Source organism: Anomaloglossus baeobatrachus, chromosome 9 (assembly GCF_048569485.1).
Source record: "Anomaloglossus baeobatrachus isolate aAnoBae1 chromosome 9, aAnoBae1.hap1, whole genome shotgun sequence".
Lineage (NCBI taxonomy): Eukaryota > Metazoa > Chordata > Amphibia > Anura > Aromobatidae > Anomaloglossus > Anomaloglossus baeobatrachus.
In genome coordinates this window covers 19,935,902-19,948,874 of record NC_134361.1, presented here as the reverse complement: position 1 = coordinate 19,948,874, position 12,973 = coordinate 19,935,902, and the positions used below count along the sequence as shown (strand labels likewise).

At 47.9% G+C, this 12,973-nt stretch overlaps 1 protein-coding gene across 5 annotated transcripts in view; it reads left to right on the top strand.

The window, feature by feature from the left end:
• RGL2 (ral guanine nucleotide dissociation stimulator like 2) overlaps positions 1-12,973 on the top strand; it is a 187,615-nt gene that overhangs the window by 147,095 nt on the left and 27,547 nt on the right. For 3 of the 5 annotated variants that reach the window (XM_075323212.1, XM_075323207.1, XM_075323208.1), the window contains 6 exons: positions 1,353-1,430; positions 2,238-2,401; positions 3,411-3,470; positions 5,827-6,094; positions 6,534-6,752; positions 7,103-7,206. In XM_075323212.1, coding sequence (XP_075179327.1) covers positions 1,353-1,430; positions 2,238-2,401; positions 3,411-3,470; positions 5,827-6,094; positions 6,534-6,752; positions 7,103-7,206 — 893 coding nt within the window. Of the gene's footprint in view, positions 1-915; positions 1,273-1,352; positions 1,431-2,237; positions 2,402-3,410; positions 3,471-5,826; positions 6,095-6,533; positions 6,753-7,102; positions 7,207-12,973 lie in introns of those variants that run through there. The other 2 variants (XM_075323209.1, XM_075323210.1) reach the window with 2 other exon arrangements.

Genomic DNA, 12,973 nt, shown 5'->3' with positions numbered 1-12,973 from the left:
GTATACTGTTAAAATAATTTCCTGCCACGTATGATCTCATCGCAAACTGTATAATGAATTATTACTGACAACTGCATTGAACATCACCACTTTTTATTATAAATAAGAAAAAAAAAAGTGAAACATAGATATAAACAACCCACAAAAGGCGCATTTGTCATTTTAATAGTATGGCAGTGGGAACCCAGTCATTTCAGCAAGATATAGACAAATTGAATTAATATAAATCCTGAAAACACACAAACCACCCAGGAGTGATCCAGGAGAGAAGGAGGCTTCACCGCTGCCACAAGTGCGGCAATTCCACAACAAACACGAAAATCACAGCCTCAGAAGAAACCGGAGCGGGACGCAGCCTCCGAGCTCAGGGTCACATATCTGCAGATAATAATCCACCAAACTACAGACTTCACTGTGGGAGAATGGCGGCTATAACAACATCCAGCTGACAATCAGGACCGGATCCATGGAGGAAAGTCCCTGCAGGTCCTCAGCTGCACATGTGGATTATAATTGGGAACTAGGCGGAGAGCCCCTTTACTATCCAGTACTATTGGGATAGCAATTCATAGTGACGCACCGCTATCAGCACCACTACAGTATTCCAGGGCAAGATGAGCCGAGCATATAAGGTATTATCACTGCGAAATATTACACATTATTTTGGTTTTTTTTTTTATTTATCCTTTATTGGGATTTTTTCAGATTTGTGACCTTGTGTCTTCTATTTAATTTTTTTTTTTTTGTCATCTGCACTCGTTAGCGTGCCCCATGCCCTGGTGGTATACGGTACATGCGTACACTATGTGCCTATGAATATTCACACCAAGAACCGGTTTGGTAGGGCGTAGCTGGCCGCGCACTATATTTACCTGTAGGAACACGTGTCTTTTTCCGGAAGTGTAGACACCTGGGGTACAGATATTATACTTGCAGCCGATTTTTCAGTCGGCATTAACCCTTTTGCATTCCTTTTCTGGTTTTGACTTTTTGCCTGTAACTTTTATTCATTTGGCTTTAACCTCCCAACCCCAGTGCCACCCAGTGTGCCCCTCCAGCGTGCCCCTCCAGCCTCCTCCCAGTGTGCGCAGCTTGTCCTTCCCTCCCTCAACAGCTGGTTTCTTTTCTATGAATGTGGCCCTGAGCTGCCTGTCACGGGGAGGTCCCTGTGTCACCTCCAAAACGACGTGGTACCTTCTGCCTGGCAAGGTGAGGCGTGCCACATCCGCTGGGTGGTGCGAGGCTGTGTGATGCATGATGAGATGGCTGCAGGTTTGTGCCGCTGGCTTTCTGTATGGATTTTGCCTCTTGTCCTCCTGCCCTTGGTGTGATTTATATTGTATTTCTTCTAGGTCTTGCAGCATGAGGGAGACGAGGAGCGGGACGGTGTTATATACAGTGTATATCTGCGCAACGCCAACTCCCAGCAGGTAATAAACTATATACACTGCTGTGCGGTGCCGTTTTCTTTGCCATTATTGCTGATTACCAGAACTCCTATAGATAATGGGGTGATTAATCATGAGTCGTTAATTTTTTTTTATTTTTTTTTCCTCCACCCTGGGGTTCCCAAGCATGCTCTGGGAGTCTGTATCATACTAATGCCATGGCGGTCAGTAATAAGGGGTAGTGTGGGGCCATAGGCTCCCAGCCAAACAAGCCCCTTTCCTCTTACGTTCACATCACTTAAAGGGGTTTTGTGTAAATGACCAATGATTTGTTTAATGATTTATATTTTGGGTCTATATTGTGTCTATATCTCTATTGTGGTGATATGTTTGCTGTCAGTGAATAAGAACTCGTACAGTTCCTGGCTGTTGCTAAAAAGTGGTTAGAATTGTATCCAGTGTAGACAACGCTCTGTAAACTCGGAAATGATACATTGTAGCAAATTACCTGAGCGCTGTGTGCAGGGATTATACATTCATCTCACAGAGCGTTGTCTGGGCAGCGCACAGTGTTATCTCATTGCCTCCTGCCCAGATGCCAGTTATTGCTGCAGTTTGGCTCCGGGCCCCGTAGAGGTTTTTATCTCTGTTATGTGCATTTGGTGGCGGCGCCCAGAGCAGAGACACCTCTTTTGCTTACATGCAAATCTTCATAGTCTTGTTGGTGGCAGGTACACGGCTATTTATGTCCTGCGCCGCCTTATAGCAAAGTATAAGGTGTCATTTATACACTGGTGATTCATTATTATATGGTGATGTGAGATTGTCCATTCCTTTCGCTCTCCTCAGACGCCGGTTAGAGTGTTAGCTCTTCGTGCTGGAACTCTCCCCAGACTTGTCCTCCATCTGCTCGAAGCCCGGGTTCTGGGGGACACCACCTACATCCCGGCCTTCCTGGCCACGTATCGCACCTTCACCAACACTCGTAAAGTGCTGAGAACACTGCTGGACAGGTTGGGAACATATTATATAATATTACACGTCACCAGTATTTATTATATAACGGGCTGTATCTTATATTGCAGGTGATGATTATAAATAACTTTTATTATATTACAAGTTATGACTATATTAGGCTAGGTTCACACTTCCGTTAAATTGTATCAGTCACAATCCGCTGCTCTGGTAAACAACGGAATCCGTTTGGCGGATTCCGTTGTTCCCATAGACTTGTAGGAGCGGCGGATTGTGACTCATGATGCTGCGTTGCATCCTCCGCCCGACTGATCAGTCGTGGAACGACTGACCGCGGGATGGTAGGAACGCAGCTTGTAACTTTTTTTGAGCAGCGTAATCCGTAGGATTTCGCTATGCATGCTCTCTCTGGCTCCCTGCACACGTAACCAGGATACACATCGGGTTACCAAGCAATGCACTTTGCCTAGTTACCCGATATTTACCCTGGCTACGTGTGCAGGGAGCCAGCGCTAAGCGGTGTACGCTGGTAACCAAGGTAAATATCGGGTAACCAATCAAAGTACTTTGCTTAGTTTTTACCCGATATTTACCCTGGCTACGTGTGCAAGGAGCCAGACACTTCCCCACTCGGCTCCGCCCCCTCCCGCACTCCGCATGTGTACACACACACACACACACACACACACACACACACACACACACACACACACACACACACACACACACCCCTGTCCCCAGCCATGCAGACCGCGGCACTGATGTCCTCAGCGCCACGGCCCCGCCCGGCTCCGCCCCCCCCCCCCCCCCGCACACAACGGAGTCCGACAATGACTTCTGTTCTTTGTCATCCGTTGTACAACGCATCAGTCACATTCGTCAAGCAACGCATGTGACTGATGCAAAACAGCTGAAATGTGAACCTAGCCTTATGGGGATTCATCACTTTGCAGCTCAACAGAAATCTATTTACTTTTTTTTAATATTCTTTATTCCACCCCTTATTCGGCCCCTTCTTTGCTATGAATAATTGTCTGGTGGTTGCAGGTTGGAGGATGATGATTACACACAAGCGACTGGCAACTCCTATGGAGGAAAGGATGATGAGTGAGTAGTACATACACTTTCCACATAGGATGTCGCTATCTTTCTGTATTTCTGTGCTTTTCGTCTGATTTTTGTCCGATCAAAAGGATATTTTATAATTGCTGCTTTTGTGTATAGACCAGATGCGCACAAGTATTTATTGATGTGACTGTCACATTTTCAGGCCGTATTCCCTATATATCTGATGCTACTGGTATACTGCTGGGATGTGGAGCAGCATTAGTGATTTAAGTACATTTTAGTTGTATTAAAAGGGAAAAATCTAAAAAAAGGAAAAAAAAAAAAAAAGAGAAATATCTTTGAAGCCTAAGGTAACATAAAGTCAGGCAGATAAAGGATTGAATGGTATTATAGGCCACGTATGAAGTACACAATTTACCTAAAGTATTGACCAAAAAAGTTGGCACCCTTAAAATTCTTTCAGATAATGAAGTATTTCTCCCAAAGAATTATTGTAATTACACACGTTTATTTCCTTTTGTGTGTATTGAAACAACACAGACAAAACAGAGAAAAAAGGGGAAATTGGACATAATTTTACATAAAACCCCAAAATGTGCCTGACAAAATTGTTGTCATCTTTCCAAAATTGTGGGTAAACAAATTTGTTTCAAGCATGTGATGCTCTTCAAACTCACATTTGGCAAGTAACAGGAGTGGGCAATATGAAAATCTTACCTGAATCAAGATAACAAGGGGAGAAGTTGACTCAATCTTTACATTGTGTGTCTGTGTGTGCCACAGAACAGAAAGAGGAGAAGAGAACTGTGTGAGGACTTGAGAACCAAAATTGTTAAAAACAAAAAAAACATGCATGCCCCTCCTTGCTTTCCATACTGTCTCACTCATCCCTGTCTCAGGTGCTCTTAATCCTGTTTCCTTAAAATTCTCCCTTACCCCTGCCTTGCACCCTATACTGTGTCCACACCGATCCCATCCCAATCACTCCCCATACTGTGTACCCCTGCTTCCCCCTACTGTGTCTGCACTCATCCCTTCTCTTGCTTCCCAAAATGTGGCTTCAAAACCCCTTCCCTCTATATTCTGTATCAGCACCCATCTTTCCCTCACTCCTCATTCTTTGTGAGCACCCATCCACCCCCCATTGCTCCCCACACTACTTCCCCCAAATACCTCCTCCCCAATTACAATAAATCTTCACTGTTTTTAGCTCCACTGGAGGACTTACCACCAACGCTGCCTACACCTCTGCAGCACTGGCTAGTGATATCAGCAGTGTGATTAGCTTATCTGATCATGCTGCTGACATCGCCCTAACCCGGAAATGCTGGCGGTCAGGGCTTCAGTTGTACCTGCCCCTGAAAGACACAAGTCCAATTCATCACTGGGAGTCGGCGTACTACACCTTCTCTGAGCCGGATGTCAAGCTGACTGACAGCTGACTTAGAGTATGGCCGACTCAAACTACGGGGGTGGCAAAATGCAGGTAGACACCTGGGACTGCCAACATCAGGCGGCCGACGGTGCCCTCCTGAGACAAATACACCACTCGCCCCCCCCCCCTCCCTGAATGCGGTGCTGCCAAAAAATATGCAACCAAATACTGTTAAGGGTACAAACAAACTTGTCTGGTCCATTTTTGGGGTTTTGTGTAAAATTATGTCCAGTGTGCCTCCCCCCCCCTCCCCTCCCCCCCTTCTTTTTTTTTTTTTTTTTTTTTTTTTTTTTTTCTCTTTCTCTAATACATACAAAGGAAATAAAGCATGTAATTGCAATAGTTTTCTGGGAGAAATACTTCATTTTCTGGAATAATTTCAAGGGTGCCATCACTTTCAGTCATGACTTTATTGTTGCTGGATAATGGGTTTAATAATTGCTAGAAAATGAAATTGGACATAAAGCCTTAATAGATAGCATCAAGTAACAGAGTATGAAAAAGCCCCTTACTGTACACGTTCACATTTATAATGTCTTATTTCTACCCTGAGATATGATTACTTGATGTTACAGGCCCAAAGCCTGAGGCTGCACTACTGCGAGACTCGGGCCTCATGCCCTGGTCTGGCTTACATTAGGCAGCGTTGTCATGGAGATTGTGTGGATTAAAATCACTAACTACATCGATGTGTACACACAAAGCCAGGAAGGATGTAGATATTGATGTAGGTAGTGATCTGAATCCAGGTCGTGTCTCTATGACAACATAGGGCGAAGACATTTCACCATAATATACCCTGATAGATCATGGTCTCTATACCACCCCCGTATACATTGCTCCTCTTCTCAGTAGTAGGGGTAGGCTTCATGACTTTACACCTCTGATTAATTCTGAATCCCCTGTGTTATGTCCAGTAGTCGCCATCTTGTATCATGACATCACGGTCTCTCTCCTCAGTATCAGTGGTCTCTTCTGTGGCTGGATGTCTCAGTATCCTGAAGACTTTATATCACTGGACCCAGACATGAGGGAAGAACTGTCTCGCTGCTTCATAAGACTGAAGAAGGCAAATTTGGTCACAAAACTACAGGAGGCGAATGCCGGGGAGCGGCTGGTGACAGCGGACGGTGCCTCGGCAGAAGAGGAGGACGACCACTACGACCCTTTAGATGTCCTGACATTCCAGGCCGGATATGTGGCCGAGCAGCTGACCTGCCTGGAGGCGGTGAGGACACTTCTCTCCACTCACACCTAAGATATACAGTATAAATCCTCAAGTACAAGATGGATGCTTTTTAATTATGGGGTTGACGCTTTGACAATCTTCATCCTCGTTCATAGAATAGTGCATGTTTACAACAGCCCCATCCCTATCGGGTTACAACAGCATTGCGGGACCCCAATGGTCAGATTATGGGGTACCCACTACGTGACACAATATTAGGTAATCATGATAGACCTAGGGTAAAACCTGAGACAAACTAGCAAAGTACGGTAAAATTCCCCTAATCCGGCCTCATTATCAGCTGATACATGATAATCTATCAAATGTTCTGGACTATCAGATGCTATAAAAAAAAAAGTAGAAAAAATAAACTTAAATTTAGGAATATTGAATTATCATAAATTCTACTTTTTTTTTTTTTTTTTTTTTTTCCTTGCAGTCTCTTTTCTTAAGAGTCATCCCACACGAGTGCCTGGGGTCTGTGTGGTCCCGAAGAGACAGAGGAGGAGACCATTGTGACCGATGTCACTCTGTCAGGGAGACCGTGCGCCACTTTAACCGCCTGTCCGGGGCTGTGACGTCATCGTGTGTTCAAGACCCTCAGCTGAAGCCACAGCAGCGGGCGCGGGTGATTGAGAAGTGGGTGAGAGTGGCCGAGGTGAGAGGAAATATACATCATATCTGGCAGATGTGGTGGGTTCAGAATAGTCAAATATTCCGGATTATCGGAATACCATAGACTCCTTTATAAAACTAGTGAGTTTGAAGGAAGAAAATCCAAAATGAAATAATTCCTCAGCCCTGGAGATTGTTGACGATTTCATCGAGAGCTAACAATGCAAATCTGTAGGATGTCCGGGCCCCGTATAATGCTTCATTTACCCCTTTTTATATTTTGTTTAAATCGTTGACTGTCAAGTGCATACTCCACCAGTGTGACCGTCTGAATAGGTTTTTTTTTTGTTTTTTTTTGTGGATATTTCCTCTAAAATAACAAATATATTTTAGGATTGTTGGAACCTTAGGAACTTCTCCTCGGTCTATGCCATCCTCTCTGCTCTGCAGAGTACGTCTGTGCACCGGCTGAAGAAAGTGTGGGCAGAGACATCCAGGTAAAGAGGCGACAGCCTTATTATTCCATCTGCGGCAATTATTGTAGCCTTTAGAATTAAACATGTATGCAGTAATAAGTCTTGAACACGTCACCAATTTTCTAAGTAAATCTAGTTCTAAAGATGCTATTGACATAAATTTTTCACCAGATGTTTGTAACACAGGCAAAAAACTTAAACCATAGATGGAGACATTAGTCGCCTGCATTGCTCAGATGTGATTTTTGTCCCATTCCTCCAGACAAACACTCTTCACCTCCTGCAGGTCCCGGCTCTTTCTATGAACTCTGAGCTTTAGTTCCTTTTAGACATTTTCTATTGGATTCAGCTCCGGTGATCGGCTCTGTCATTCTAACAGATTTATTTTCGCTCTCTGAAACCAATTAAGGGCTCATGCGCACGTTGCGTAATTGCATGCATTTACGCTGCGTATTGCACTGCAGCGTAAATGCATGCGTCCTGCGTCCCCTGCACAATCTATGAATGTGCATGAGACGTGCGCACTTTGCTTTTATGAACGCAGCGATTTGGGTGCTAAAATTTTGACCCAAATTCGTGCGTTCATAAAATGAGCATGTCAATTAATTTGTGCGCTTTGGATGCAGCTCCCAATCTGTCTATGGTGGGGGCAGCAGCCATAGCGCATGAAATCGGCTTTTTTTTATACAAAAAATCTGCATCCATTATGCAGTGTTTCTGCAGCGATTTGAAGCACACATGTGCTGTCAAATCGCTGCAGAATATTCAGCATGTACATGCGCATGAGCCCTTAGGCTGTGTCCGCACTTTCCATTTTCACCTGCGTTTTGGATCCGTTTTGAACTGCAGCGTTTTCATGCCAAAATGCATGCATTTTGAGTTTCCAGCAAAATCTATGGGAATTGTTAATTTCTTGTCCGCACTTTGCGTTTACAAACGCAGCGTTTAATTTGCATAATTTTGGGCAAAAACTCAGCGTTCAAAGAAGCAGCATGTCAATTGTTTTTTCCATTTGGGCTATGTTTTGATAACATTGAAGTCAATGAGAAGTTGCAAAAAGCAAGAAACCTCAAAATTCCAGCGTTTTACCTGCTTTTTAGGTGCAGAAAACATTTGTTTTTGACATCAAAATAATGAAATGATATGTCCCTTTACACACACACACATAGTCCGACAATTAAATTAATGGAAAATATTAATTTATTGCTATTTTAGCGATAAATAGTATAAAACCGCTAAAATTATATAAAATCTAACTATTTTCGTTATTTTCAAAAATTGTTCCTTTTTTTTTTCCCTTTTTTTTTTTTTTTTCATAGTGTTTGACTGTTTAAACTTTATTTAGCAGTGTCTTAATGTTCAAAACGTATCTGTCTAAACGCAATGGAAAAGCAGGTAAAGAAGGGAATTTTGTTTACTTACCGTAAATTCCTTTTCTTCTAGCTCCAATTGGGAGACCCAGACAATTGGGTGTATAGCTCATGCCTCCGGAGGCCACACAAAGTATTACACTAAAAGTGTAAAGCCCCTCCCCTTCTGCCTATACACCCCCCGTGCATCACGGGCTCCTCAGTTTTGGTGCAAAAGCAAGAAGGAGGAAAAAATTATAAATTGGTTTAAAGTAAATTCAATCCGAAGGAATATCGGAGAACTGAAACCATTCAACATGAACAACATGTGTACACAAAGAACAGCCCGAAGGGAACAGGGGCGGGTGCTGGGTCTCCCAATTGGAGCTAGAAGAAAAGGAATTTACGGTAAGTAAACAAAATTCCCTTCTTCTTTGTCGCTCCATTGGGAGACCCAGACAATTGGGACGTCCAAAAGCAGTCCCTGGGTGGGTAAAATAATACCTCGTAATAGAGCCGTAAACGGCTCCGTCCTACAGGTGGGCAACCGCCGCCTGAAGGACTCGCCTACCTAGGCTGGCATCTGCCGAAGCATAGGTATGCACCTGATAGTGTTTCGTGAAAGTGTGCAGGCTCGACCAGGTAGCTGCCTGACACACCTGCTGAGCCGTAGCCTGGTGCCGCAAGGCCCAGGACGCTCCCACGGCCCTGGTAGAATGGGCCTTCAGCCCTGAGGGAACCGGAAGCCCCGAGGAACGATAAGCTTCGAGAATTGGTTCCTTGATCCACCGAGCCAGGGTTGATTTGGAAGCTTGTGACCCTTTACGCTGGCCAGCGACAAGGACAAAGAGTGCATCCGAGCGGCGCAGGGGCGCCGTACGAGAAATGTAGAATCTGAGTGCTCTCACCAGATCTAACAAGTGCAAATCCTTTTCACATTGGTGAACTGGATGAGGACAAAAAGAGGGTAAGGAGATATCCTGATTGAGATGAAAGGGGGATACCACCTTAGGGAGAAATTCCGGAACTGGACGCAGAACCACCTTGTCCTGGTGAAACACCAGGAAAGGGGCTTTGCACGACAATGCTGCTAGCTCAGACACTCTCCGAAGTGAAGTGACTGCTACTAGGAAGACCACCTTCTGCGAAAGGCGTGAGAGAGAAATATCCCTCATTGGCTCGAACGGTGGTTTCTGAAGAGCCATCAGCACCCTGTTCAGATCCCAGGGTTCTAACGGACGCTTGTAAGGAGGGACGATGTGACAAACCCCCTGCAGGAACGTGCGTACCTGTGGAAGTCTGGCTAGGCGCTTCTGAAAAAACACAGAGCGCAGAGACTTGTCCCTTAAGGAAGCCGAGCGACAAACCCTTTTCCAATCCGGATTAAAGGAAGGACAGAAAAGTGGGCAAGGTAAATGGCCAGGGAGAAAAACCCTGAGCAGAGCACCACGACAGGAATATCTTCCACGTCCTATGGTAGATCTTGGCGGACGTTGGCTTCCTAGCCTGTCTCATAGTGGCAATGACCTCTTGAGATAACCCTGAAGACGCTAGGATCCAGGACTCAATGGCCACACAGTCAGGTTGAGGGCCGCAGAATTCAGATGGAAAAACGGCCCTTGAGACAGCAAGTCTGGTCGGTCTGGTAGTGCCCACGGTTGGCCGACCGTGAGATGCCACAGATCCGGGTACCACGACCTCCTCGGCCAGTCTGGAGCGATGAGGATGGCGCGGCGGCAGTCGGCCCTGATCTTGCGTAACACTCTGGGCAACAGTGCCAGAGGAGGAAACACATAAGGGAGTTGAAACTGCGACCAATCCTGAACTAAGGTGTCTGCCGCCAGAGCTCTGTGATCTTGAGACCGTGCCATGAATGTCGGGACCTTGTTGTTGTGCCGGGACGCCATTAGGTCGACGTCCGGCATGCCCCAGCGGCAACAGATCTCCTGAAACACGTCCGGGTGAAGGGACCATTCCCCTGCGTCCATGCCCTGGCGACTGAGAAAGTCTGCTTCCCAGTTTTCTACGCCCGGGATGTGAACTGCGGATATGGTGGAGGCTGTGGCTTCCACCCACAGCAGAATCCGCCGGACTTCCTGGAAGGCTTGCCGACTGCGTGTCCCGCCTTGGTAGTTGATGTATGCCACCGCTGTGGAGTTGTCCGACTGAATTCGGATCTGTTTGCCTTCCAGCCACGGCTGGAACGCCTTTAGGGCAAGATACACTGCCCTTATCTCCAGAACATTGATCTGAAGGGAGGACTCTGTCTGAGTCCAAGTACCCTGAGCCCTGTGGTGGAGAAAAACCGCTCCCCACCCTGACAGGCTCGCGTCCGTCGTGACCACCGCCCAGGATGGGGGCAGGAAGGATTTCCCCTTCGACAGAGAAGTGGGGAGAAGCCACCACTGAAGGGAAGCCTTGGCTGCCCGAGAAAGGGAGACGTTCCTGTCGAGGGACGTCGACTTCCTGTCCCATTTGCGGAGAATGTCCCATTGAAGTGGACGCAGATGAAACTGCGCAAAAGGAACTGCCTCCATTGCTGCTACCATCTTCCCTAGGAAGTGCATGAGGCGCCTCAGGGGGTGTGACTGGCCTTGAAGGAGAGATTGCACCCCTGTCTGTAGTGAACGCTGTTTGTTCAGCGGAAGCTTCACTATCGCTGAGAGAGTATGAAACTCCATGCCAAGATATGTCAGTGATTGGGCCGGTGTCAGATTTGACTTTGGAAAGTTGATGATCCACCCGAAACTCTGGAGAGTCTCCAGAGCAATGTTCAGGCTGTGTTGGCATGCCCCTTGAGAGGGTGCCTTGACAAGTAGATCGTCTAAGTAAGGCTACTTTCACACTTGCGTTGAACGGTATCCGTTGCATTGCGTTGTGTAACGGATGCAACGGATGTGTTGCATATAGTGACACAACGGATGCAACGGATGCTGCAAAACAACGCAATTCGTTTTGATTTTTTTTTTTTTTTTTTCCCGGTTTTACCAGCGGCAGACTATAGTGAACGATCAGCTGATCGTTCCCTGCAGCCGGCCGCTGGGTGATCAGCTGATTGCTCCCAGTAGCCGGCCGCCGGGTGATCAGCTGATCGCTCCCTGCAGCCGGCTGCCGGGTGATCAGCTGATCGCTCCCGGCCGCCGGGTGATCAGCTGATCGCTCCCTGTAGCCGGCCGCCGGGTGATCAGCTGATCGCTCCCGGCCGCCGGGTGATCAGCTGATCGCTCCCTGTAGCCGGCCGCCGGGTGATCAGCTGATCGCTCCCTGTAGCCGGCCGCCGGGTGATCAGCTGATCGCTCCCGGCCGCCGGGTGATCAGCTGATCGCTCCCTGCAGCCGGCCGCCGGGTGATCAGCTGATCGCTCCCTGCAGCCGGCCGCCGGGTGATCAGCTGATCGCTCCCGGCCGCCGGGTGATCAGCTGATCGCTCCCTGCAGCCGGCCGCCGGGTGATCAGCTGATCGCTCCCTGCAGCCGGCCGCCGGGTGATCAGCTGATCGCTCCCTGCAGCCGGCCGCCGGGTGATCAGCTGATCGCTCCCTGCAGCCGGCCGCCGGGTGATCAGCTGATCGCTCCCTGCAGCCGGCCGCCGGGTGATCAGCTGATCGCTCCCTGCAGCCGGCCGCCGGGTGATCAGCTGATCGCTCCCTGCAGCCGGCCGCCGGGTGATCAGCTGATCGCTCCCTGCAGCCGGCCGCCGGGTGATCAGCTGATCGCTCCCTGCAGCCGGCCGCCGGGTGATCAGCTGATCGCTCCCTGCAGCCGGCCGCCGGGTGATCAGCTGATCGCTGTCACTTGCCGGCGCCCGGGCATGCCGGCGGGCGGGCGCTCAGCTGAGCGCTGTGACTTGCCGGCGGCCGGGCATGCTGGTGGCCGGTCATTCAGCTGAGCGCTGTCGCTTGCCGGCAGCCGGGCGCTCAGCTGAACGTTCGGCCACCGCGAGCCAAAATAAAGTTTGATTTAAAAAAAAAAAAAAAAAAAAAAAAAAAAAGAGCATGCGCAGTGAAATCCAGAGGATTCCGCTGCTCAAAATAACGTTACATGCTGCGTTGCTCCCGCTGGGCGGAAGCAACGGAGCGTCGCCCAGCGGAAGCAACGCAGCTCCTTTTGGTACAATCCGTCAACCATACAAGTCTATGGGAAACAGCGGAATCCGTTAACGGATTCCGCTGTTTCCCAAAAGGGCGGATTGTAACGGAAGGAAAATAACGCAAGTGTGAAAGTACCCTAAGGGATCACCGAGTGTCCCTGAGAGTGTAGGATTGCCACCACTGTTGCCATAACCTTGGTGAAGACCCGTGGGGCTGTCGCCAGGCCAAAAGGCAGTGCCACGAACTGAAGGTGTTCGTCCCCTATGGCGAAACGCAGGAAGCGCTGATGCTCTGGTGCAATCGGTACGTGGAGATAAGCATCTTCGATGTCGATTGATGCTAGGAAATCT